This window comes from Sorex araneus, chromosome 5 (assembly GCF_027595985.1).
Source record: "Sorex araneus isolate mSorAra2 chromosome 5, mSorAra2.pri, whole genome shotgun sequence".
NCBI lineage: Eukaryota > Metazoa > Chordata > Mammalia > Eulipotyphla > Soricidae > Sorex > Sorex araneus.
In genome coordinates this window covers 86,025,529-86,052,479 of record NC_073306.1, presented here as the reverse complement: position 1 = coordinate 86,052,479, position 26,951 = coordinate 86,025,529, and the positions used below count along the sequence as shown (strand labels likewise).

The 26,951-nt window shown below is 56.1% G+C and overlaps 1 protein-coding gene across 1 annotated transcript; it reads left to right on the top strand.

Annotated features, from left to right (window-relative positions):
* The first annotated feature begins 586 nt into the window (after positions 1-586).
* Positions 587-13,799, top strand: NPR1 (natriuretic peptide receptor 1). The gene is made up of 22 exons (XM_004619240.2): positions 587-1,796; positions 2,234-2,433; positions 2,878-2,991; positions 3,261-3,396; positions 3,742-3,833; positions 4,648-4,783; positions 5,139-5,223; positions 7,011-7,131; positions 7,696-7,770; positions 7,888-7,965; positions 8,698-8,802; positions 9,022-9,093; positions 9,186-9,342; positions 9,710-9,865; positions 10,023-10,191; positions 10,358-10,504; positions 10,645-10,768; positions 10,908-10,976; positions 11,141-11,315; positions 11,391-11,489; positions 13,031-13,122; positions 13,266-13,799. Exons 1-22 carry the CDS (start codon positions 1,085-1,087, stop codon positions 13,326-13,328), a joined length of 3,177 nt encoding a protein of 1,058 aa, XP_004619297.1. The 5' UTR covers positions 587-1,084; the 3' UTR covers positions 13,329-13,799.
* The last annotated feature ends 13,152 nt before the right edge of the window (positions 13,800-26,951 follow it).

Below are 26,951 nucleotides of genomic sequence, written 5' to 3'. Positions count from 1 at the left end.
GCAGAGCAATGCTTCCCATCAACCACTAGAGGGCAGACCGAGCCCACGGCGGCCCGGACAGGCGCTGCGTCCCCGGGCCCCTGGGTGCGCGCGGGCCATCCCCAGCACCGTCCCCCGGCCTGCCCCACGGTTCCCAACGCTCCCGCGCCAAGGTCGCCCTGAGCACGGCCTCCTGCTCGCCATCGGCCCTAGATGAACTCAGAGTCAGCCGCGCCTTCCCGCGTGGTCCCTTCCTCTGGGCGAACCGACTGCATCTGGAAGCCAAGGCGGGGCAGGGAGGACTCAGGAGGGACTAAGGACTGAGTCCTTAACACCCTGGCCTCAGTGACGTCAACAGTTTTTCCAAAAGTCCGCCACCCTCCCGCCCCCAGCCTGACACCTTCTCCTGCCATGATCCCAAATCAGCTCAAGTCCTCCACCTCCCTCCTCGCCCCAGTCGGAGGGGAGGGACAAGACAGGGGGCAAGAGACCCTTCCCGGACCTCCCACACACGTCCATTCCCGACGCCGCCCTGTCCTGCGCCCACGCGGGGGCGCCCCTCGGGCGGGTTTGCACGCGCGCCCGCGGGGAGGCGGGGACGGACGCAGGAGAGCCGGAGACCTGGGGCGGACAGGAAAGAGTTAAAGATCCAGGCTTGGCTCCTCTGTCACCGGGTCTGGGAGGGGAAGCGGCCGGAGGGAGGGCTGGGAGCCCGCGGCGATCCTCCCCAGTGCCCCCGGACGGCGGAGCCCTGGGCCGGTCCGCTCCGGCACACGCGCGCATCCGACCTCCGCTCGCGCTTCGCTCCCGCATCCTCTCCGCCCCGGGCTCGCGGGCGCGCTTCCTCCCCTGCTTGCTCTCCCGCACAAATTCACACCCTCGCCCCCAAACACAGCTCGCTAGCTCGCTCGCCGACTGCTCCGACCCCTCTCGGCGCCCACCTGCTCCGCCGCGCCCTCCGCGCCCCCTCGGCTGTGCGCCCCAGGCCCCGACCGCCGCGGCGAGGCGCCCCTAGTCCCGCTCCTCTCGCTGCTGCCCCGAGCCCCTGGGGGCGCCGCCGAGGCCATGGTGCGAGCGGCCGCCCGCCTCGGAGCCCGCTGAGGCCATGCCGCTCCCGGGGCGCCCCGCCGGCGCCCGCCGCCTGCTGCTCCTGCTGCTGCCGCCGCTGCTGTGCGCCCGCGGCTGCCGGGCGGACGATCTGACGGTGGCCGTGGTGCTGCCGCTGACCAACACGTCGTACCCGTGGTCGTGGGTGCGCGTGGGCCCGGCCGTGGAGCTGGCGCTGGCGGCGCTGCGCGCGGGGCCGGGGCCGCTGGCCAGCTGGACGGTGCGCACGGTGCTGGGCAGCAGCGAGGACGCTCGGGGGGTCTGCTCGGACACCGCCGCGCCGCTGGCCGCCGTGGACCTCAAGTGGGAGCACCGGCCCGCCGCCTTCCTGGGCCCCGGCTGCGTGTACGCCGCCGCCCCCGTGGGGCGCTTCACGGCGCACTGGCGGGTGCCGCTGCTCACGGCCGGCGCCCCCGCGCAGGGCTTCGGCGCCAAGGACGAGTACGCGCTGACCACGCGCACCGGGCCCAGCCACGCCAAGCTGGGCGACCTGGTGATCGCGCTGCACCGGCAGCTGGGGTGGCGGCGCCAGGCGCTGGTGCTCTATGCCTACCAGCCGGCCAACGACCAGCCCTGCTTCTTCGTCGTGGAGGGCCTGTACCTGCGCGTCGCCCAGCGCCTCAACGTAACGGTGGAACACCTGGAGTTCACCGAGGGCGACCGCGACCACTACGTCAAGCTGCTGCGCAGGGTGCAGCGCAAGGGTCGGGGTGAGCGGCCCGCCCCCGCCCCCGCCCCCACCCGCGCCTTCTAGAACCTTCCCTGCCTACCGGCTTGGCCGGGACGTCTTCTCCCGGCACGGCCTTTTCCGCCACGGCTTTCCCCCCACGCTCCCCCGCTCGCCCGCCCAGCCCCCAGCTGGACGCCGGCAGCGGCACGGTGCGCCCGGGCTTAGCTCCGGCCCCCTTTTACGTCCCCTTTTTCTCCCCTGGCACCCACGCGCGCCCTCCCCCACCTGCACCTCCCCCCTGCCATCCCCCACACCCCCGCCCGCCCGAGCGGCTCAACCCGCGCTCCTTCCCTCCCTCCCCTCCAGCCGTCGGCTCTGACCTCACCGGGTCAGAGCCTCCCTCACCAACTCGCCGCTCTCTTTCCCTCCCCCTCACCAACTCGCGGGTGTCTCGTCCCTCTCTCCCTTCCTCCCCAGTCATCTACATCTGCAGCCCCCCAGACACCTTCCGCACGCTCTTGCTCGTGGCGCGGGAGGAGGGCATGAGCGGCGCCGACTATGTCTTCTTCCACCTGGATCTGTTTGGGTACAGCCTGCAAGGGGCTCACGGCCCAGCCCCCCGCAGGCCCTGGGAGCGAGGGGACAGGCTGGACGGCTGCGCCCGCCAGGCCTTCCAGGTGGGTGTCCGCGCTGCACCGCCAGGCCAAGGACGCAGGGTCTCTGGTGTGGGAAAGGATCCTGAGACCCATACAGGCTCTGTCCCCTCACGCCACCCCCATGCCTTGCTATGCATAGGGTCCCTGAGCCTTGAGCCCTGAGTCCTGCCCCGTGTGTCCCAGAAACCAAAACCAAACCCCCCCAAAAAGGCTTCCAGGAAAGTCTCGGCGTTCTCAGGGCTGAGGTGACCTGGGGGGCAGGATGGAGAATGGGCTGGAGTGTCTGTGCGGGCCCACAGCTCACAGGGTGGGGAGAAATCTCCCCCTTGCGCTGTCCTGGAGGGGCAGCACACAGGCAGGATAGATGGGTCCCTGAGTCCGTGTCCCGGTGGTGCGAGGGGGCAGCAGGACCCAGAAGGACTGAGTCCCTTTCCGCTCTCCGACACCCCTTCCCCGCGATCGCAGGCTGCCAAGATCATCACTTACAGGGAGCCTGAGAATCCTGAGTACTTGGAGTTCCTGTCGCAGCTCAAACACTTAGCCCTGGAGCAGTTCAACTTCACCGTGCAGGACGGTCTGGTAGGAGGGGCTTCTGGGACCCCCTCTCCCAGGGACTCCCCTTTTCTTCTGCCACTGTGGCACGGGGCTCCTGAGGACAAAGGGACTCTGACAAGTGGGGCCGCCTTGGAAAATCAGCCCCCACAGCCAAACCCAGAGGGGCCCTCTGCAGCAGCCCGTCCCGCCTCTCAGGAGCAGTGACATCTCTCCTTCACAGTCACGGTGACTCCTTCCATCCTCTCTGAGCTCCCAGTGCAGCCCACCCCTCACTCCTCTCATCCCTCCTGCAGGTGAATACCATCCCCGCGGCCTTCCATGATGGACTCCTGCTCTTTGGCCAGGCTGTGGCTGAGACTCTGGCCGAGGGGGGCACTGTCACTGACGGGGAAGGCATCACCCAGAGGATGTGGAACCGCAGCTTCCAAGGTCAAGGCCTGGATGGGCAGGAAGAGGCTGCCTTGGGGTACCCCGGGCTAGAGATCCCAAGATGCCCGTAGCAGGCCAGCACCGGGGCAGGAGGTGGGGGGGAGGGCACTTGTCCACTCCAGGAGGCTTCTCTCCTTATAAGGCACCCCCACAGCTCCCTTTCCTGCTCCCTAGTTCCATGGAAAAACTGCCAGGATGCCTGCCCCAGTCATTCCTGGCACTGAATCATCTGTCACGTCAGCTAAGCTGGGAGGACAAGGCAGAAGAGACCAGGGCATGGATGCAGGGGTGCTCCCCTGAACTTCTCTGTCGCAAACCAAAGCTCTCTTCTTCCTCCGGGTCCAGGTGTGACGGGGCATCTGAGGATTGACAGCAATGGTGACCGGGAGACAGACTTCTCCCTGTGGGACATGGAGCCTGAGAGCGGCGCCTTCTGGGTGAGCCGGGCCCCAGGAGCCTGGGAAACAGACCTGCTTGGGGGCGCGGGGGCTTCCAGAGCCACAGGGGCTCACAGGCCGCCCTGGGAAGGGGCATACCCTATCCCCCAGGTGATAGGCAGAAGGAGCCCCAGGTGGGGTTCCTGGGGGTACTAGGGATAGGCCCTGGGATATGGGTTGAAAGCACTGCCTTCCTCTTTCTCTCTGAGTTTGCTTCCTGAGTGCCAGAATGGGGTTCAATACGAACCTTTGTTCATTGCTTTTAGAGGGGACAGAGTTAAGCCATACCTGGTCTTGCTCAGGGACTACTCCTGGCTTTGTGCTCAGGGAATGTATACTGGTGGAGCTTGGGAAATTATATGTAGTACCAGGGTCAGGGTCAGCCACATGCATGGCAAGCTCCTTATCCCCCGTACTATCTATGTGAACTTTTCCTTATAAAGCTCTTAAGTGGTTTCTTATTTTAATTTTCTGGGGTTTTTTTGTTTGTTTGTTTCTTTGAGGGTCACACCCAGGTGTGCTTGCTCAGGGCTTATTGTCTCTGCACTCAGGGATCACTCCTGGCGGGGGTTGGAGACCCTATCTGGTGTCAGGGATCAGTCATGTAGAAGGCAAGCGCCTTCCCTGCCATGCTCTCTCCAGCCCCCCAGGTTTCAAATTTTTCTGCCTCCATCCCAAGAGGTGTGGGTGTGTGGGCTTTCTGCACTGGGCCATAGCAGGGTCCATAAGCAGCTGACAGCCAACTGGGCGGTGGCCGTGGCAGGACAGCAGGTGTCCACCCCAACTCCTTGCCTACCCTTCTTTGCTCCCATAGGTTGTTCTGAACTACAACGGGACTTCCAAAGAGCTGGTGGCGGAGTCAGGGCGCAAACTGAACTGGCCTCTGGGGCACCCACCGCCTGATGTCCCTAAGTGTGGCTTTGACAATGAGGACCCAGCCTGCAACCGAGGTGACCTCCATGTTCCAGGCCTTCAGGCCGCTGATCCATTGGGGGATGCACTCTCCTTTGGGGTGGGGTAGAGCTCTTGCCTTTTCCTCTCTCTCTGCCTCTGCCAACTCATCTCACTCTCAGAAAGTCCTCCTGGGGCCAGAGATAGGCAGGACAGCAGGGAGGACATTTGCCTTGCACGTGGCTGACCCAGGTGTCATCCCTCATGCTCTGTATGGTCCATTGAGCCCCTCTGGGAGTGAGCCCTGAGCACTGCCAAATGTGGCTCAGAAACAACAACAGCAACAACAAAAGAACCCGAGGGCCCTTCTGCTGTCTAACGTGGGTCCCCGCGGGGACGCGGGCCCTCCCACAGACCACTTTTCCACGCTGGAGGTGCTGGCTCTGGTGGGAAGCCTCTCCCTGTTCTGCATCCTGATCATCTCCTTCTTCATCTACAGGTGAGTGGGTTTGGGGGGAGGGCCAGGACAAAGATGAGGGGAAAGGAGGCATGGCATGACCGAAGGGGACCTGGGGGACCTCAGAGGAGCAGAATCGTTTGGGGAATGGCATCAGGAGTGTGCATCCCTCTACCTACGCGTGCGGACCAGCTGGAAGCCATGGTTCAGAGCCTTTGAGATCGGACCCGTGTCTAACCGAGCTGTGTGCACTGGGTGGAACCTGGTGGAGGAGGTGCAGGGGCCCCCTCCTTCCTTCCAGGGCACAAGAGCAGGGCAGGAATGCAGGGCTGAGGGGGCACGGCGAGAGGGTGAGAGGGAGGGAAGGGTCCTTGCCAGGAGCTTGGATTCTGTGCGCACTGCCCAGGGCTGTTCTGGAGGGTTCATGGTAGTATGATAGTGCTCTGCAGTAAACACTGAGGGCTCCAGTTTTCAAGTGAGGACATGTGACAGGAGGATGTGACTCAGAGAAGTGAAATTGGTATCTCTGCTGTCTCCAGGGAGGAGAAATATCACATCCTGTCTTACCATCAGCTATGGTGCTTCCCAGAGCAGGCAATTCTGCACCTGGGTGCAGAGATAAGACTGGGAGTAGCCTTGGGACACTTTCTGTTTGTTTCCTTACAAAGGTAGATTACGGGGCCTGAATGATAGTATAATGGGTAGTGCACTTGCCCAGTGTGTGACCCATCTGAGTTTGATCCCAGCATTCCAAGTGATATTCCAGTGCCATCAGGAGTGATTCTTGACACAGTCAGGAATAAGTCCTGAGCACCACTGGGTATTACCCCAAAACAAAAGGACCCACCGTCTCCACAATCAAAAGGTGGAGATTAGGGACTGGAGCAAGCAGGGAACCTGCCTAGCACATGGCTGATCCTGGTTTGATCTCTGGCATCCCATATGGTCCCCAAAACATCTGAGCGGAGAGCCAAGAGTAAACCCTGAACACTGCTGAGTGTGTGGCCCTAAAAACAAACCAAAAAAGGCAGATTATAGGGGCTGGAGTGATAGCACAGTGGGTAGGGCGGTTGCCTTGCACAGGGCTGACCTGGGTTCGATTCCCAGCATCCCATATGGTCCCCTGAGCACTGCCAGGGGTAATTCCTGAGTGCAAGAGCCAGGAGTGACCCCTGTGCATTGCCAGGTGTGACCCCGAAAAAGCAAAAAAAAGGCAGATTATGGGGCTGGAATGGTAGTATAATGTTTGGGGTGCTTACCTTGCTCATGTTATGGTTACGGTCAGGTTATGGTCCCCCTAGTCCTGTCAGGAGTGATCCCTGAGCGCAGAGCTAGGAGTCAGTCCTGAGCACCTCCAGCGGCGACCCCAATATGAACAACAAAAGGTAGATTACAGGGCAGCAGGGAAGGCCTCTTCCTTGCATTGGCCAACCTGGGTTTGATCCCTGACTTTTGCATATGGTCCCCTGGGCCCCACCAGGAGTGACCCTGAGCATAGCTAGATGTGACCGCAAACCCAAGTAAATAAGTAGATTAAAACGTGGATTTCCAGGGCCCATCTTAGCCTGCTGGTATGTAGGGTTTGTATGCTGGAATCTACTAGCACTGCTAGTGTGGCAAAAAATCAAAATTAAAGTAAGGTCGATTCCCAGGGGCCACTGAGCAGCTCGCTCCTGGGAATAGAGCGATAGGCCAAGCAGGTCCCGAGGATAGACCTTGTCTCTGTGTCTCTGCGGGGTGGGGTGGGCCTTGAGCCAGGCAGAGGGCTGTAGAATACCTGTCCTGGCTTGGGCTTCTGCATGAGCTCAGACACAGGTTTCATGCTCCAGGAAGATGCAGCTGGAGAAGGAGCTGGCCTCAGAGCTGTGGCGGGTGCGTTGGGAGGACGTGCAGCCCAGCAGCCTGGAGAGACACCTCCGGAGTGCGGGCAGCAGGCTGACCCTGAGCGGGGTAAGGAGCGGGGCCCAGGGTGTGGGCAGTGCCCAACTGGTAGGGTTCTTTGGTTTGGTTCACCTCTGTGCTGTTGACTGGGCTTGGTCACTCTATGAGTCCATCCTGGGGAATGTGTACAGCCTCAGGGCCTCTCACCAGAACTTTCTGAGGTCAGTGATGATTTTTGTGAAAGTGCTTAAAAAAAGATGGGGAAGAAGGGGCCAGAGAGATAGTACAGTGGGCAGGACGCTGCCGTGTACAGGCTGACCTCAGTTCATCTCCAGCATTCCACTGGGTCCCTCCAGCACCACCAGGAGTGATCCCTAAGTGCAGAGCCAGGAGTAAGACCTGAGTACTGCCAGGTGTGACCCCCAACACACACACACACACACACACACACACACACACATACACACAGAGGAGCTGGCTGAAAGGAGTGAAGAGTATCTTTGCTTATATGAAGCCCCCATTCTGGAGGGAGGATTTCACTGTGGGGTGCGAAAGGAAGTAAAAGCATGAAGCCAGAGCCATTCAGTGGAGAGCTGGGCCCATGGGCTGACCATGTCCCTCCCCCTTCTCCAGAGAGGCTCCAACTATGGCTCCCTGCTGACCACGGAGGGCCAGTTCCAAGTGTTTGCCAAGACGGCATATTACAAGGTGGGCCTGGGCAGGGCTGGGCTCTGAGGGAGCACCAGGAGGGCCCACGCTTGGTGCTGGGCTGCCAGGAACACCACCCCCTCCTCATAGTGCCTGTCCCTATTGTCCCTTGTCCAGGGTAACCTTGTGGCTGTGAAACGCGTGAACCGGAAGCGCATTGAGCTGACACGGAAAGTCCTGTTTGAACTGAAGCATGTAATGTGGGAGTGGGGTCCAAGGAGGGACGTCAGAGCCCTGAAGCAGGCCCTTGCTGATGGGGGTGGCATGAGGGCAACAAGGATGGGGAAAGGAGGGCCCAGGAGAGACTTGACAAGCTTTGCATGCAGGAGGCTGGGTTCACTCCCCAGCACTAAAGGGGCCCCACCCAGAGTGAACCCCAAACAGAGCTGGGAGTAAGCCCTGAGCACTGCCTACTATGGCCCCCAAACCAAAACCAAAGTGTGGAGAAGGGCCCCTGGACACATCCTGGAGGAAGGGCCCCCATTCCCTGCCTGCTGTTTTCGGGGTGAGGGCTTAGGGACAGAGGAAGCTGGGAGATGTGGGGCAGAGGGCTAAAGAGCAGGAGGGGACCAGGGACATGGCACGGGCAGCACATGCCTGGCTGGTGTGAGGCTCTGGGTTCCATCTCTGGCCATGCCGACAATGAGGGTCCAGGGATCCTCGCAGAGGGTCCTGAGCAGAGTGGAGGGACAGCTGAATAAACGTGTGGGACTCCCCAGGGCAGGAACTAGAACATCTGGCAAGCAGGAAGAGGGAGGGAAGCAGAGGGTCAGAGGGGGGCCCAGGAGGGGTTTCTGCAAGGGGGCACAGGAGGGATCCCTGTGGGGGGACACAGGAGGGACCCCTGAGGGGCACTGGGGGGGCTTGAGGGGATACACAGTGGGAATGAGGTCTCCGTGGACCCCTGGTGCTGGTCCCTACTTGCAGATGCGGGATGTGCAGAACGAACACCTGACCAGGTTTGTGGGCGCCTGTACCGACCCCCCCAACATCTGCATCCTCACGGAGTACTGTCCCCGGGGGAGTCTGCAGGTGAGCGCTGGCGGACCGCCTCTTTGCTCCGCCCATTAGCATCTGCCACAGCGCTAGCAGAGGACGGGATCCCCTCTCCGACTGGGTTCCTACCCTATTCCCACCCCCGCGCCTGTATCAGGCGCGCGCGGAGGGAGTGGATCCAGGCATTTGTCCGCGTGATCATGCACACACGTACACACGTGTCTGCGGCGCGGGTGTGACTGTCGCTGCTCATAGGACATCCTGGAGAATGAAAGCATTACCCTGGACTGGATGTTCCGGTATTCTCTCACCAACGACATAGTCAAGGTGGGTCTACAGAGCCTCCGGGGGCGGGGGTAGGGGGGCAGGCGAGCTGCTCCCCTTCTCGAGCATGCCAAGACCCCGCCCCCGATCCCCAGGGCATGCTGTTCCTTCACAACGGGGCCATTTGCTCCCACGGGAACCTCAAGTCCTCCAACTGTGTGGTGGACGGACGCTTTGTGCTCAAGATCACGGACTACGGGCTGGAGAGCTTCAGGGACCCGGAGCCCGAGCAGGGACACATCCTTTATGCCAGTGAGCCCGCCTCTAACCCCCGACCCCGCTCTGCCCGGGTTCTGATTGGCCGGAGCGCATTTCTTTTTCCCACGGATTCATTCATAAATATAGAGGAGTCCCACGAAGGGGCCTCCCGCCTCTCCTAGCTCGGAGGTCCGCAGTCTGGTGAAACTTCCTGCTGGTCTGTGCAAGTCACGGAGGGCTAAGCGCAAGCCCTGCTGGCGCCTCGCTGCAGGGGACACGGTTGAAATCAGCTTTAGAGCTTCAGCCCTAAAGGGGCTCGAGAGGACGCCTCCGAGTCAGCCCCGAGTCACCCAGGCCTTCCTTTACCTCCTTCCTTATCTTTGGGACCTTTCACTCCGTGACCCCCAATCTCTAACCACAGAAAAGTTATGGACGGCGCCTGAGCTCTTGCGCATGACCTCGCCCCCTGCCCGCGGCTCCCAGGCCGGGGACATATACAGTTTCGGCATCATCCTCCAGGAGATAGCCCTGAGGAGCGGGGTCTTCCACGTGGAAGGTCTAGACCTCAGTCCTAAAGGTGAGTGCGTCCAGTGGGCCGCAGCGGGCCGTGCGGTGCCAGCAAGGTGGTCTCTGCGAGGCCGGGGTCCCCGCGGGGCTCCACTACCCCCGGGACGCGAGGCTTGCACAGCAGCCGCCCTCCCACAGCCTCACCCTCTGCCTCTCCCCCTTGCCAGAGATCGTCGAGCGGGTGACACGGGGTGAGCAGCCCCCCTTCCGGCCCTCCCTGGCCCTCCAGAGTCACTTGGAGGAGCTGGGGCAGCTGATGCAGCGCTGCTGGGCCGAGGACCCCCAGGAACGGCCGCCCTTCCAGCAGATCCGCCTGGCGCTGCGCAAATTCAACAGGTCCCCACCCCGCAGTCCCATCCCGCAATTGGCGGAGGGAGGGAGCCGAGTCCGATACGAAGGGGGGCAAAGAGTACCAGGGCCGGGCCGGGATCGGGGTGGGTGCTCTAGGGTGAGGTCCCGCTGCCCTCACACCCCGACGTCTGCCGCCCCGCGCCGCACTCAGGGAGCAGAGCAGCAACATCCTGGACAACCTGCTGTCGCGCATGGAGCAGTACGCCAACAACCTGGAGGAGCTGGTGGAGGAGCGCACGCAGGCCTACCTGGAGGAGAAGCGCAAGGCGGAGGCGCTGCTCTACCAGATCCTCCCGCAGTGAGCCCCGCCCCCCACGCCCCTGCTGCGCCCCTCGCGCCCCTGCTGCGTCCTTCGCCCGCTCCGCCCACCCCTGCTGCGCCCCCCGCCCGCCCCGCTGCGCGCCCTCGAACGACCCCAGCCAGCCCCGTTCCCTGCAGCTCCGTGGCCGAGCAGCTGAAGCGCGGCGAGACGGTCCAGGCGGAGGCCTTCGACAGCGTCACCATCTACTTCAGTGACATCGTGGGTTTCACGGCTCTGTCAGCAGAGAGCACGCCCATGCAGGTGGGCGAAGGTGCCGCGCGGGCAGGTGGGAGGGCAGCATACCCCTCCCATCTGCTGATTCTGGGAGAGGGTTTCTTGACCGCCCCCCACCCCGGATCCGGTTCCTGACACCCTGCCGACCTGGTTGCTGTCCCTGCAGGTGGTGACTCTGCTCAATGACCTGTACACCTGCTTCGACGCAGTTATAGACAACTTTGATGTGTACAAGGTGAGTGGCGGGGGGAAGGGACCCATGGGGTCAGAGGAAGAGGAAGGACAGGAGTGGCAAGAGAGAAGACCAGGGAGGGCAGAAGGCGAGTGTGTCAGGGGTGTGCCCGGGGAAGCCAAGTCCCAGCCCTGGCGTGCTGCACCCCTCCTCCCTGCACCACGCAGGTGGAGACCATCGGCGACGCCTACATGGTGGTATCCGGGCTCCCCGTGCGGAACGGGCGGCTGCATGCCCGCGAGGTGGCCCGCATGGCCCTGGCGCTGCTGGACGCCGTGCGTTCCTTCCGCATCCGCCACCGGCCAGATGAGCAGCTGCGCCTGCGCGTCGGCATCCACACAGGTGCGGGCGCGGGCGGGGGCGGGGCCTGAGGGACGCTCCGCCCACCCGACTCACAGCCCCGCCTCCTGCCCCCAGGCCCCGTGTGTGCCGGAGTGGTAGGGCTCAAGATGCCCCGTTACTGCCTTTTTGGGGACACGGTCAACACGGCGTCCAGAATGGAGTCTAACGGGGAAGGTAGGGTGTGTCTCCGGGATGGAATGAGTGGGGGCTCCCCTCTCGGCGCTCGGGCCTTTTCAGCCTGTGACAGCCGCCCAGGGCTGATCACCTCGGGTGGAATCTGGCCTACATCCCGCTCTGCTTCTTACTGCTTGTCTTTCTGCCCGGTGCTCCGTAATTTCCCCTTCTTTGATGTAGCACATAGGGGGGCAGAGCAGCACACTGGCTATTGAGTCAGTGGCAAAGCCTCTTAGCATTGTGTCACTTTGCTAGACCAGTTTCCCTCACCTGTAAAATGTCAATAAGAGATCTACCCTACAACTCTCAGTTAGGTGTGAAAGTCTGTAACTGTTTCTGAGTTAACACTCATCCCTGGGAGAGGCATGCCTGTATCCGGTGTTAAAAAACAAAAAAATAGCCCCACTTTGGGTGTGAGGGGTGCCCAGGGACCACCTGCTCCTGCCTTCTCCTTTGTCTAGCTTCTGCCCTCCTGCTGTATCCAGTCATTATGATGACTGCACACTGTGCTCCAGGGGCATGAGACCACCCACACCCTCAGCTTCGCAGTCTTTGCACACTCCTTGTGTGTCTAATGGTAGCTGGGAGAAGGGTTCTGGGTCGCCCAGAGTGGGGCTGGTTCAACACCTGTGCCCTGGGCTGGAGAGATAGTGCAGTGGGATGGCACTTGCCTTGCACACAGCTGACCTTGGTTCAATCCCTGGCAGTACCTAGCATTCCCCAAGCACTATGAGGTGTGATCCTTGAGCGCGAAGCCAGGAGTAAGTCTGAGCACTGCCAGGTGGGGCCTAAAAACCTACAACCAGTGACACAGAGATATGCCCTGGTCACTGTGCGTGGCTGTTGGGGCAGGAACAAGCCTGGCACTGGAGCCTGTCTGGTGATACAAGGCTTCATGAATGGTTCCAGAATCCAGGAGGAGTTCAGCGGCCCATCTGAGGGAGACCCAAGAGGTGTGGGGAGACCTGGGGACCATCTCCCATGGTCTCTGTCCCTTTTGAAAAGAGTGTTGATGACTGTCAGCAAGGCCTTGAGTGCTCTGCATGGTTGGGTTCATTACAGCCACAAAGGTTACATCCACCTTGGTTACATCAAGATTACATCCACCTTGAGTGGATCCTGTCACCTTCCTGACATTTTGTAGACCTGGGTTTGGAGGGTGCAGTTGAGTTGAGTTTCCAGAGCAGGATCTTGGCTGGAATTGCAGGACGCAAGTGGTATCCTCAGTCAGACCCACTGACAGTGCCCCGTCTGTCCAGACCCTGGGGGCAGCCCAGCCAGAGAACTTTTGTGTGGTTGAGCATGTCCCGGAACCGTGAACTCCAGGATCTGGTCCCCCTGCCCTGGGAGCTGCTGTTTCCGGGACTGCAACTGGCCAGGGCATCAGATTTCAGCTGTTTCCGCTGATTTAGACTGAAGTAGCCCCAGGTGACCAGTGCGGGATGTCATGACCGGACGCCACGGGGAGGAGTGGGACTGTGAATGGGGACAGTGTCAGGCGCCCCTCACTGTCTCTTCTCCTGTTTTTTTTTTCTGCCCAGCACTGCGGATCCACTTGTCTTCAGAGACCAAGGCTGTGCTGGAGGAGTTTGGGGGCTTCGACCTGGAGCTCCGAGGGGACGTGGAGATGAAGGTAACGGAGGAAGGTCCTGCCTGCCTGTCCTGGAGCTGCCAAGGAGATGCCTGGCTCTCGCCCACCCTGAGGCCTCTCGGCTGCTTTGGGGGGCTTGTGCCCTGCCTGGCCAGACCCAGACCCCTCTTTAATTTTTCCTCTAGGGCAAAGGCAGGGTCCGGACCTACTGGCTCCTGGGGGAGCGGGGGAGTGGCCCCCGAGGCTGACTGCCCACCGCCCTTCCCTGCAAGGCACAGGCCAAGCCTGCAAGGATGGATTGAGGCATTCGGGTGCTGGGCCAGGACCCACTGCAGTCAGCATCCACTGGGCCTGAGGGTCAGGGAGCCTCACTCTCCAGCTGGACTCAGGCCCTGTGGGTGTGGGGTGTTGGCCCTCCTCCCGCCCCTTCCCATGCTCCCCCCCTCCACATGCCTCCAACCTCGAACCTTGCTGCACTGTGACTTCCCAGGGGTGGCAGGAGCTCCCTTGGGGAACTGAGAAAAGGGATAACAGGTGACTCTAGAGGCTGGGGGAGCCACTTTGGTCCTAGCCCACGTGTGTGTCCCTCCCCCTCCCCCCACCCTCTGTCTGTTAGTCACACCCCCACCCCCACCCCCGTTGGATGCATTGGGTGAGGAGGGCCGACTACACCATTGCTTGTCTGAGCAGAGACCATTAAAGTCTTTATTCCAGCGAAAGTGTCTCCTTTTTGGTTTGGTGCTTTGGGGGCCTCACTTGACAGTGCTCATGGCTTTTGGCTCTACGCTCAGGCGTCACTCCGAGCAATTCTGGGGGGGCCCTGTGTGAGATGCTGGGGTTGACTGTGTGCAAGGTAAATGGTCTTCTCTTCTGTCCCTGCAGCCAGGAAGTCTCTTTTGGAGGGGACATTGTAGGGAGAGAGCAGTTTGATTCCCTACAGGGTCCCATAAGCACCACCAGGAGGGACCCCCCGAGAACAGAGCTTGGAGATTGGAGTAGCCCTTGAGAACTGTCAGAGAGAGAGAGAGAGGGGGCGGGGGGGGGGGGAGAGGATTGCTGGAACACATAGCCGTGACCCTTACCCTCCAGTGTCTGCAAGGGGCTGCAGTTTCTTCCCCTCGGAGAATCCCAGGTGGCAGCCCCTGAGGGCCTCCAGCAGGACCATCTTATAGTTCACACCATATGAATTTCAGGGCCAGGGGCAGGAGAGATAGTTCAGCAGGTCGGGCAATTACCTTTCATTTGGCTGACCCAGGTTCCATCCCTGGCACCTCACATGGTCCCCTGAACCTGCCAGGAGTGATCCCTGAGCAACTCTGGGTGTAGGCCCCCCCAAAAAAATCATGTGAGTGGGCTAGAGAGACAGTATAGAGGTGAAGGCACTTGCCTAGCATGTACCTTACCTGGGTTCAACCCTGGGACCCCATAGGGTCCTCAGGAGTGAGCCCCGAGCACCGTTTGTTGTGCCCTTTCCCCAGTAATAATACGGACAAATCCCTTGGCTTCCCTGATCCTCTGAAAGGGTCTTGGGGGCTCGTTTTTGGGACTGGGGGCTGCACTCAGAAAACAGCCCTCTGGCAGGAATGCACTGAGTATGGCTGCAGGGGTCCGAGTTCTGGCTGCAGAGGCCCTGAGCCAGGAAGGGGGCCAGGGAGATGTGTCCGTGCCTGTTCAACCTCCCTTGAGCCGGCACGACTGTCCACCTGCTCCTTCATTCTCTCGCCAGTGTGGCTGACAGAAGCGCTCGCCTTGGTGCCAGGCCTCTCCTCTTCCTCTCCGGGCTGGCTGTCCCCCACCCGCTGTGTGTGGGCGGCTGTGGAACGCGGGGGCTCAGCCTCACCTCCCCGCAGGCCAGGAGTGCCAGCCATTTCTTCAGTGCCATCCATCAAGTGCAGACAGGCCCCTCCTCGCCACCCAGCCTCTTCCTGGCGCCCACAGCCAGTGAGACTGGAGTGGGGGTGGGGGTGGGGGCAGGAAGCTTGGAGTGGCACCAAGGGTGTCTGGGGCTAGGTAGGGGCCAGCTCTTCTCTTGTCCAGGGACCCACTGAAGCCTGTCTCCTGACCCACCCTCTGGAGATCCAGATCTGAGAATTGCTCGGGCTGCACCCTCCTCAGCCTCACCCCGTCAGAGAGGGCGCCCTGGAGAGTGCTCAAATGCAACGTCCCCCGGGCCACCACTGTGGCCACACTCCAGAGCCGATTCTTCCTCCCCAGGGGAGCCACAGCCCGGAAGAGAGTGGACATGCTCCTGAAGCTCAGGGCCCGAGGCTCGAGGTCAGGGTGGGGTCTGGCAGGATCTCTGGGGAGGCGACGTTGGGGGAGATGAGGGGTAGAAGGCAGGGGGGCAGGGAACTGAGAGACTGAGGAGCTCCTGCGAGACAATTGGAGGAAACGGTGCTCAGATCCTTCCGGGGCAGCCTGGCTCCAGAGCCGGTGCTGGGGGTGGGGGGCAAGGAGGGCCCTGGGGGGGTGTGGGGGTGGGGGCAAGGAGCTCCAGAACTTTCACTGGAACTGAGATTTCCTTCCGGAGGAGGAAGGCCCCCAAGCCAGGAAGACCTGGGAAAGTCATTACCGAAGGGGGGCGGTCTGAGGGGGGCCCTGACGGCCTCTCCTCCAAGCTGGGGAGACTGGATTTGCCTGGGGACCTCGGCCAGCTTGGGAGGAGCAGCCGGCCAGCTTGGGAGGAGCAGCCGAGCCTGGCAGAGTTCCCCGTGGGGTGTCCTGCGGAGCAGGTCTGGGGGGGAGGCGGTAGGGGGGGGCAGCTCTGTTTCCCTGGAGCATGATAAGAGCAACAACAACAGTCATCATTGGCATTCAATTGTGCCTTGCCCTGGACAAAGGGTTTCCATACATTATCTCACCAGACCATGTGACCCTCTAGGGAAAGGGGGGGCAGGCTTCAAAGGAAAGCAGTGGCCGGCTGAGGTAGGAGGGCCAGTTAAAGGTCATCTGTGGTGAGCTAGAGCTAGCAGGTCCCTATAGACTATGGGGAGGGAGCCCAGTCTGATGAGTTCTAGAAAAAATTTGTCTGAAGACATATCATCCTATACCCTCCCCAAATCCCCCCCACACACACCCATACACACACGTCACAGCACTTGGGTAATTTATCATAGCAGCACATGTAGTACCATTTTGTTTTTGTAAGGATTTATACCTTGCAGGACAGATTCATGGACTCTAGCAGCATTGGCCAGTTTTTGCAGCCTGAAAATCTTTTTTTTTTTTTAATGAAATGGCTGGAGCTATAAAGTATAAAAAGAAATTGATCTAACAACAGCAACAAAAAAAGCAACAACTGAAACACCCCTAATGCTGTCCAGGGAGATGAAATCTCATTGAGTTGGAACGCAAGTAAGGTTCCAGGGAAGCAGGGGAGCTGTTCGCCAGCATGAAGATTAGGGTGCTGATGGGCTGGTGCTGCACCCAGTAGAGGCAGGGGTGTCAGGAAGAGGAGGCCGGGAGTCAGGGAAATGTCCAAGAGGCTGGACATGTGCTCTGCATGTGGGGGGACTGGCTTCCATTTTTGGCATGGCATGTCCCCCAGCACTGCGAGGAGCAAACCCCGCAAACACCAAGTATGGGCCAAAACAGAAGAAAAGAAAGAAAGAAAGAAAGAAAGAAAGAAAGAAAGAAAGAAAGAAAGAAAGAAAGAAAGAGAGAGAGAGAGAGAGAGAGAGAGAGAGAGAGAGAGAGAGAGAGAGAGGAAGGAAGGAAGGAAGGAAGGAAGGAAGGAAGGAAGGAAGGAAGGAAGGAAGGAAGGAAGGAAGGCAGGCAGGCAGGCACGGACATAAGCAGAAGGAGGTGTAGGGGGACAGGTCCTTCTTCATTGTAGTGACACTCTGTGGTTCAGTGACAGGCAAGAGAGGAAAAAACCCTCCCACTCTCCCAGAGAAAGTGAGCGCGTGGCGCTGGATGCCCTCCTGAAGCTTCTGTGGCAGATTCCACCATGGAGGTCGCCCTGGGCAGCTCTCCTGCAGAGATGGGCTGAATTGCCTTCTTACTGCTTTCCACTTCTGACTGTTGAGCCTGGACTGCACTGGACAGGCCTTGGCTGGGAGTTGGATGTGCTGCGGGTCTTGCTCAGCCAGTCCCCCTGCCCCACCCCAACCCCAAACGCCCTGCAGTCCAGAACTGGGCCAAAACACCACATGATTTCAGAGTTCCCTTTCAAACCTCTACCAAGGGAGAAGCTGGCTTTGGACAGAGCAGACCTGGATTCAAGCCCTTGCTCTGCCACTCCCAATTCATGTAACCATGGGAAAACTCTTCTACCCCAAAGAGCTGTTCTAAGGATTCCATGATTGACTTCTTCCTGTTATATGCTTAGAATGATGACTGACAGTCCAACAGAATTAGGTACCTTTTTGCTAGTATTCTTTTTTTTTTTTTTTGCTTTTTGGGTCACACACGGCGATGCACAGGGGTCACTCCTGGCTCATGCACTCAGGAATCACCCCTGGCAGTGCTCAGGGGACCATATGGGATGCTGGGATTTGGACCCGGGTCGGCCGAGTGCAAGACAAACGCCCTACCCTCTGTGCTATCACTCCAGCCCAACCTTTTTGCTAGTATTCTGAAGAAACTATAAGCCAGAATGCTAGATGCCAGGACCCTGATGTCCAGAAAAGAGTTGGAAGTGAAATGTAGCACTTGATGCAACCCCTCTCAACAAGAGAGACAAGATTAAAATTCTTAATTATTAGAAGGAACTGGAGTGATGCTACTAGTGGGGAGAGTGTTTGCCCTGTAAGTGGGATGATCCATGTTTAATCCCTAGTACCCTATATGGTCTGCTGGAAAGATCCTGAGCACAGAGCTAGGAGTAAACCCTGAGTACCAAGAGGTGTGACCCCAAAACAAAACAAAAAGACTTTTTTTTTCGCTTTTTGGGTCATACCCAGTGATCCACAGGGGTTACTCCTGGCTCTACACTCAGGAATTACTCTTGGCAGTGCTCGAGGACCCTATGGGATGCTGGGAATCGAACCCGGGTCTGTCACATGCAAGACAAATGCCCTACACGTTGTGCCATCGCTCCACCCCTCAAAAAGACTTAAATTTTTTTTTTTAATCAAGTCACCGTAAGATAGTTACAAAGCTTTTATGATTGAGTTTCAGTCATACAATGTTCGAACAGTGATCCCTCCACTAGTGTACATTTCCCATCACCGATGTCCCCAGTATCCCTCCTTCCACCAAGAAAAAAAAAGGACTTAAGAGAAGTAAAAGTGGGGCCGGAGCGATAGCACAGCGGGTAGGGCGTTTGCCTTACACACGGCCGACCCAGGTTCGATCCCCGGCATCCCATATGGTCCCCCAAGCACTGCCAGGAGCAATTCCTGAGTACAAAGCCAGGAGTAACCCCTGAGCATGGTTGGGTGTGACCCAAAAAGAAAAAAAAAAGAGAGAAGTAAAAGTTATGAAGTCAAACCGCCTATCGTGTGGCTGGAGAGATAGTACGGCAGGTAGGGTGCTTGCCTTGATGAGGCTGATCTATTTAATCCCCAGCACCCCATCTGGTCTCCTGAGCCAGCCAGGAGTAATTCTTGAACACAGAGCCAGGAATAAGCCCTGTGCATTTAGGGACAGAGAAGTAGTTTGCAGGGACAGAACATAGGCTTTGCATGGGGGAGCCCTGGGCTTGACCCCCAGCGTGCAAGGTCCCCCAAGAACCCCCAAGAACCAGGCTGGGGGGTTCTCTGTCCCTGAATCCACAACTTTTGTTTTGTATTGGGTGTCCCAATATCAAGAAGAAAAAAAAAGATATATGTATGTTCTTTCTTACTGCTCTATTGGGAAACTTTTGGGACTTGGGACTAAGACCATTCTATTTTGGAGTGGCTATTATTAGAATATCTTTCTGATATAAGTAGATAAAGATATTTCAATCATCAGAGTTCCTTTACAGTTTGGGGTTATAGCTGCTTCTCCCCCCCCCCCCCGCCCTTCATTTTGGGAGCCATACTTGGCTATATTCAGCGCTTACTCTTGGCTCAGTGCTCAGGGGTCACTCCTCACAGGGCTCAGGAGACTATATGTGCTGCCAGGAATTTAGCCTGAGTTAGCTGCATGTAAGGCAAGTGTACTGTCCCTCCAGCCCCTGGGGTTGTAGTTCCTTATGCATGAGTCCCTAGACTCAACTACCAGCACTAAAGACAAAACAAAATCAGAAAATAATAGCGCCAAGAGACAGTGCAGGGGTTAAAGCTTTTATCTTGCATGTAGCCAACCCTGCTTCGATTTCCAGCACCGAATATAGTTCCCTGGGCCTCTCCAGGAGTGACCCCTGAGCACAGCCTGAGATAGTCCTCGAACACAGCTGGGTGTGCCCCAGTCAACCCCCAAACAAAACACTGGGGGCATTTGGGCCACCCTGGAGATGCTGGGGGCATCCTGGGACTGCATCACGCGGTGCTGGGAGTCAAACCCTCACTGCTATACTGTCTCCCAGTCCAGAGCTGTATTTTGTTACTGTGGTACTTGCACACATGCTCATCAGAAGTCATGCACTTCCGTTGTGTTCCAGCATACTCTGGTTGTGGTGCTCAGGCAGGGGTCACATTTCCACATCAGTCCGGTGGAGCTCATTTTGGGACCCTCCCTTTGGCCGTGGTGCCTGAGAGACCCTGTGGCTCCAGAGCTGCCAGGGCTGCACCGAGCCCAGGTGGTGGCACTAGGGACCAACTCTCTACCTTGGACTTGGGAGGCCCCCAAACTCTTCCCCAGAGCCCCACTGGGAGTGACCCCTGAGCGCAGCCAGGTGTGACCCAACAACTCTCTCCCTCCTCTAACACACACATACAAAATCCCTTTTCATTTATAGACTCACAGAAAAATCTACCTTCTCATCTACTCCCAGCTCTTCCCAGCAGGTGGGAATTTCCTTTCTGAAGAGAGTACCCTTTGTCAGAGTCTCAGCAATGTGGCAGGATTCATTTGAGATGCATGGAGTGTGGGTATGTGTGTGCATGCATTTATATATGTGCATGTGTGCATGTATACTTGAGTATGCATGTGTGTTGTCACGTGTGCTTGCATTTATGTGTTCATGTGTATGCATGCAAGTGCATGTGCACACATGCATGCATGGATGTGTATGATTGTGTGCAGGTGTATGTATATATGTGCACATATGTGAGTGCTATGCATGTGTGTACATGTGTATATATGTCTGTGTGCATGCATGCGTGTTTGTGTGTGTGTATGTGTCTGCAGATCTCTGTGGTGCTGGACTTTACACATGCAAGGCCAGGTATCTATTCCACCATGGAGCCACATTCTGACCCTCTGTAAGGATTCATCCAGGCTCTGTCTCCAAGCTACAATTCTGAGGGCATTTCCAGGGGTTTGTCCCAATTTGTCAACATTCCTCTGACAACCCCCCTCCTGTCTGGGGCAGTCTTCCAGATGGCCCCTTGGATTTCGAGAGCAGACAGATGTCACCTCGATGCAGCTGTGGCACTGTGGCCAATTATGGAATTCAAGGCTGCACAAACACCTCTGTCACCCCCAGTGTTTTTCTCACCTTTCTGCAGTTATTCCCAGGATCTCTCCCACAGTGCCCTGCTAAGTTTTAAAGTGAAAGATACCTGATCCCTGTGACTGAAGAGTTCATGTGTGGTGGGGAGAGGAGAGCTGCGTCTGCTCAGGGCACGCAGGAGCTTGTTGGCACGCTGTGCCAACGCTCCTGTGTGGCCCAGTGTCCCCACAGAGTCCCTCTCCCTGGCTTCCATGCTGGTCTCCAGCTCCAGTGGGGCTGAAGCTTAGTTTTGTGGATCCTCTTTTTTTTTTTTAATTGATTTTAGGTCACACCCAACAGTGCTCAGGGGTCACTCCTGGCTCTGCACTCAGGAATCACTCCTGGCTGTGCTTGGGGGACGATATGGGATGTCGGGGATCGAACCCTGGTCGGCTATGAGCAAGGCAAGCACTCTACCCACTGTACTATTGCTCCAGTCCCTGGTGGATTCTCTTTAAGGGATTGAACACAGGTCAGATAGACAGTACAAGGTATGGTGTGGCCTTGCGTGCCGCCAACCTGGGTTCAACAGACAGCACTACATAGGGTCCACCAGGATTCCTGAGCACAGAACCAGGAATAAACTCTGAGCAATGCCTGGTGTGGTCTCAAAAGAAAAACTTATTTGAACACAAAATTAACCACAAAACAAATATCTAATTAGAAAGTGAAAATTAGGGGCTGGAGCAATAGCACAGCGGGTAGGGCATTTGCCTTGCACTCGGCCAACCCGGGTTTGATTCCCAGCATCCCATATGGTCCCCTGAGCACCACCAGGGGTAATTCCTGAGTGCAGAGCCAGGAATAATCCCTGTGCATTGCCAGGTGTGACCCAAAAAGCAAAAAAAAAAAAAAAAAAAAGTGAAAATTATAATATTGCTTCCTACTTTTCTTCTTGTACTTATATTGTGGAGTCGAGGGTTAGGATCACACCCAGCGTTGCTCAGGACTTATCTGTGGTTCTGTGCTCAGGGCTCACTCCTGGAGGTGCACAGGGGCCCCTATGTGGTGCTGGGGATTGCACTGGGGCCAGTTTTGTACAAGGCAAGATCCTTAACCCCTATACTATCTCTCTGACCCCTGAAATTTATTTTTTGTTCTCATTAAGTAGGATGCAGAAAAACATACAAATTCATCACTGTATCACTGTCATCCCGTTTTTTTTTTTTCTTTTTGGGTCACACCCAGCGATGTTCAGGGGTTACTCCTGGCTTTGCACTCAGAGTTACTCCTGGCGGTGCTTGGGGGACCATATGGCATGCCGGGGATCGAACCCGGGTCGGCCGCGTGCAAGGCAAACGCCCTACCCGCTGTGCTATCGCTCCGGCCCCTGTCATCCCGTTTTTCATCGATTTGCTCGAGTGGGCGCCAGTAACGTCTTCATCTGTCCCTGTCACGTGCTAATGTAGCCCGATGGCGTCTGCTCACTCCAGGAACACGAAGAGCACGTTGTTGTTACTGTTTTTTGGCATATCAAATACGTCACAGGTAGCTTGCCAGGCTCTGCTATGTGGGAAATAAGATAAAATAAAAATAAAAATAAAGGGGCTGGAGCAATAGCACAGCGGGTAGGGTATTTGCCTTGCACGCGGCCAACCCGGGTTCTATTCCCAGCATCCCATACGGTCCCCTGAGCACTGCCAGGAGTAATTCCTGAGTGCAAAGCCAGGAGGTAACCCCTGTGCAATGCTGGGTGTGACCCAAAAAGCAAAAATAAATAAATTAATTAATAAGTAAATAAAAATAAAGAGGCCATGTGCCCCAGAGCTTTTGGATGTATACACATCCAAAAGCTCTTCCGGGAACTTTTTTTTTTTTTTTTTGCTTTTTGGGTCACACCCGGCAATGCACAGGGGTTACTCCTGGCTCTGCACTCAGGAATTACTCCTGGCAGTGCTCAGGGGACTGTGTGGGATGCTGGGAATCGAACTGGGTCGGTCGCGTGCAAGGCAAAAGCCCTACCCTCTGTGCTATTGCTCCAGCCCCCCAAAGGTCTTAAACTCCAGCCTTATCCTTCTACTGTCTCTCTGGCCCTGAACTTTCCCTCTAAATGTTATACTAGATGATTGAAAGGATTTTTCCATAGACCCATGATCTTTAAATTTCAAAGCTTGTTTCTCATCTGCTCATCCTGTGTGTCCAGGGCTCAGCTCAGAATAGAGGTCATGGTCACATGCTCTGCTACTACAGCCTCTGACCCTGGCCCTTTCTCCAAGCTGGAAAAGACCCTTAATTTAGGGACAGGGAGTTCTAGAAAGTGGCTCCTGCATAGGGGCAGTGAAGCATATGGAAGTGACTGGACCACAAAAATAACCACCTCTGAAAGTGTTTTTCCAATTTAACCTCAACTTCATGACATCCCCAAATGCCTGTGGCCACTCTTGTGGTACACAGAAGATGATAGAGAGGAGAGATAGAGAGGCAGAGACAGAAACAGAGAGAGACACAGAGAGACACAGAGACAGAGACAGAGAGGCAGAGAGGCAGAGAGACAGAGACAGACAGAGACAGAGACAGACAGACAGAGAGAAAGAGAGACAGTGAGACAGACAGAGAGACAGAGAGAGACAGACAAACAGAACTGCAGTTCTGATGCCTTTGTTCTCCCCTGCAGGCTTGGCCTGTGAGCACACCCTCAGCTCCTCCTTGGAAGCAGAGCAGGCTGGCCGGAGGTGAGGTGCTTTCCTTGCATGTGGCCAACCCAAGTACGATTCCTGGCACTCCTAAGCAGGAGTGATCCCTGAGCACAGAGCCAGGAGAGAACCCCAAGTGAAAAAAAAGCCCTTAGCCCTTAGCTCTAAGCTGGGTGTGACCAAAATACTCATATTCATACTAATTGATTTGTCACACTGTTGTCCCGTTGTTCATTGATTTGCTCGAGCGGGCACCAGTAATGTCTCCATTGTGAGATCTGTTGTTACTGCTATTGGCATATCAAATACGCCACAGGTAGCTTGCCAGGCTCTGCCATGTGGACTCATACTAATAGTAAAGGAAAAAAAGAAAGAAAAAAGGAAGCAGAGCAAGAGCGTCAAAGAAGCTTCCACCATTTCTTTCTCACCCATCTCTAAAATACCTCATAGAGTTCCCCCCAAGTGAGAGAGAGAGAAAGAGAGAGAGAGAGCGAAGAGTGAACACAGGCTTCTATATTCTATAGAGTGTCAGGGCTGGATCCTGGCTCTGTGCTTGGCCATGGATTGTTGTTTCTTTGGTGGAGGGCCTCCTTCCTTCCTTCCTTCCTTCCTTCCTTCCTTCCTTCCTTCCTTCCTTCCTTCCTTCCTTCCTTCCTTCCTTCCTTCCTTCCTTCCTTCCTTCCTTCCTTCCTTCCTTCCTTCCTTCCTTCCTTCCTTCCTTCCTTCCTTCCTTTCTCTCTCTTTCTCTCTCTTTCTTTCTCTCTCTCTTTCTCTTTTCCCTTCTTTCCTTCCTTCCTTCCTTGTGTTTTGGGGGAGGAACTTACTGCAATATTGTAGGTCTTTCCATTGCTTTCATTATAAGGCCTTGATTTCCCCCACCATAACTTCTTTATTTTTCATTTTGGATACTCCCTGCTATAATCAGGGCATAGTCCTGGCTGTGCACTCAGGGACCACTCCTGATGCTTGGGGACTACATGGGGTGCCAGGGATCAAACCTGGGTCGGCCACATGCAAAGCAAGTTTCCTACCCACTGTACTATCTCCCACGCTCCCTACTTAATGCTTATTAACGGTAGCTGTGGGCTCCCTCTCCCCAACTCCTACACGCTCCCCACCTTCCCCTACCCCCAATCCCAGCAAAAACAAACCTTAAGTATTTGTAATCTCTGTTGCTTTTTAAGCAGAGTGGAATTTGTGGAATGGGACATCCTTTCTTCTGGAAATCAAATAGGCAGCAACAGGATCTAGGACGAAAAGTTCTACAGAGAAGAGGAAGAGAGTATTATTAGGCTATTGAATAATGATAATGTCAGTGTCAGAGAGATGGTACAGCGGTAAGGAGCTTGTCTTATATGATTCTGACCTGGCACCCCAGAGGGTCCCCCAAACCCCACCAGGAGTGATCCCTGATCAGAGAATCAGGAGGAATCCCTGCGCACTCCCATATGTGGCCCCCCAAATCAAATTTAAATAAATATAATGAAATATATCTGTTTTAATTTGGAAAATGGATAGGACATACTTTTTTTTTTTTTGCTTTTTGGGTCACAACCGGCGATGCACAGGGGTTACTCCTGGCTCTGCACTCAGGAATTACCCCTGGCGGTGCTCAGGGGACCATATGGGATGCTGGGAATCGAACCCGGGTCGGCCGCGTTCAAGGCAAACGCCCTACCCATTGTGCTATCACTCCAGCCCCGATAGGACATAAATATTAATTTTATTTATATATTATTTATTTTTGTTTGGTTTGGAGGTGACATCTCACAGTGCTCTGGGCTGTTCCTGGCCTCTGCTCAGAGGTGACCCCTAGCCATGCTCAGGAGGCCATATGCAATGTTAGAAATTTGAACCAACACAGCCACCACAAGTCACATGCAAAGCAACCGCCTGAACTCCTGTACTATTGAGAGGATAGGCTTTTTTTTTTTTTTTTGGCTTTTTTGGGTCACACTCGGCGATGCACAGGGGTTACTCCTGGCTCATGCACTCAGGAATTAACTCCTGGCGATGCTCAGGGGACCATATGGTATGCTAGGAATCGAACCCAGTTAGACTGCGTGCAAGGCAAACACCCTACCTGCTGTGCTATAGGTCCAGCCCCGAGGATAGGCTTAAGGTTAGAGTAAGCACAAGATGTTGAACGGATTTTTGTTTTTAATTTTGGGTGTACCTGGTGAAGCTAGAGGCTACTTCCAGATCAGTACTTGGGACTGCTCCCAGTGGTGATGGGAACCATATGATTCTGGGGACTGCAAAGTGTGTACTGTAGTCCTTTGAGCTCTCTTCCCAGCACACTGAGTTAGAAAACATACCTACACACACACACACACACACAGACAGACACAAATGCACACACACACGCACATGCACACAAGTATATGTAAATTATATCTGATATGAGGAATACATCTCAGAGATTTTTTTTTTTTTTTGCTTTTTGGGTCACACCTGGCGATGCTCAGGGGCTACTCCTGGCTTTGCACTCAGGAATCACTCCTGGCGGTGCTCAGGGGACCATATGGGATGCTGGGAATCGAACCCGGGTCGGCCGCGTGCAAGGCAAATGCCCTACCCGCTGTGCTATCTCTCCAGCCCCACATCTCAGAGATTTTTTAAGAAGAGGCCTTTTATGATTGAAGTTGAAAGGAAAGAAAATACATGTCAAAAACAAGTTCCTGGGGCCGGAGAGACAGAACACGGGTAAGACTCATGCTTTGCATGTGGCCAACCCGGGTTCAATCTCTGGTACCCATGGGTCTCCTGAGCACCGCCAGGAGTGAGCCTTGAGCACTACTGGGTGTGGCTCACAACCCCCAGTCCCTGCCAAAATAAAACCAAAACCAAAAGTTTCTGCCCCTGAGCAGGGTAAATGCTGACTGACACACAGATAGAGCAACTGGAAAGATATTAGTGGGCTTTAGTTTATTATTTCTTATTACCAGATTTTATCTGAAAGCAGGAAAAATATTTGCTATTCTGCAACTTGTATATTCTGGTATTGAAGTTATTGGATTATCATACATTAATGAGCCATGAGTTTTGTGTCCACAGAAACTAGACATATCAGAATAAGGTGTTACTCTATGTCAACTGTTACTGAAATGGCTTTTATTTGGAGGGTCTTATTTCACATTTGTATTAATTGTGCAAAGACCTCTTTTAAAACTTCATATATACTTTATTTATTTATTTATTTATTGGCTTTTTGGGTCACATCTGCTGATGCTCTGCACTCAGGAATTACTCCTGGAGGTATTCAGGGGACGTATGGGATGCCAGGGCTCAAACCTAGGTCAGCCATGTGCAAGGCAAATGCCCTACCCACTGTGCTATTGCTCAGGCCCCTAAAACTTTATGTAATGGCACTGCATAGGATCCCTGACACCGCCAGGAATGAGCCCTGAGCACCATTGGGTATGGGTCAGTTACCCTCCCCTACCCAAATTTCCAGATCTATATTCCATTTTCTTTTTATTTTCTTTTTGATTTTGGGCCAAACCCAGAGGTGCTCAGGGTGCACAATCCTGGTGGGCTCAGGGGGACATATAGTGTGCTGGGGGCCAAACTCGGGTCAGCCTCATGCAAAGGCAAGTACCCTACCCTCTTGAGCCACTACATCCATTTTCTTCCTTTTCATTTTTTTGGGGGGGCCACATTCAGCAGTGTTTAGGGCTTTCTCTTGGCTCTCTGCTCAGAAATCACTCCTGGCA

What these genes read in the sequence shown, in the direction of transcription:
- NPR1 (XM_004619240.2), top strand. Translation starts at nt 1,085, where the DNA reads ATGCCGCTCCCGGGGCGCCCCGCCGGCGCCCGCCGCCTGCTGCTCCTG. An exon ending in GTCCCCGGGGGAGTCTGCAG is followed by an intron (nt 8,803 to 9,021) that starts GTGAGCGCTGGC and finishes CGCTGCTCATAG; the next exon opens with GACATCCTGGAGAATGAAAG. An exon ending in GGGACACATCCTTTATGCCA is followed by an intron (nt 9,343 to 9,709) that starts GTGAGCCCGCCT and finishes CTCTAACCACAG; the next exon opens with AAAAGTTATGGACGGCGCCT.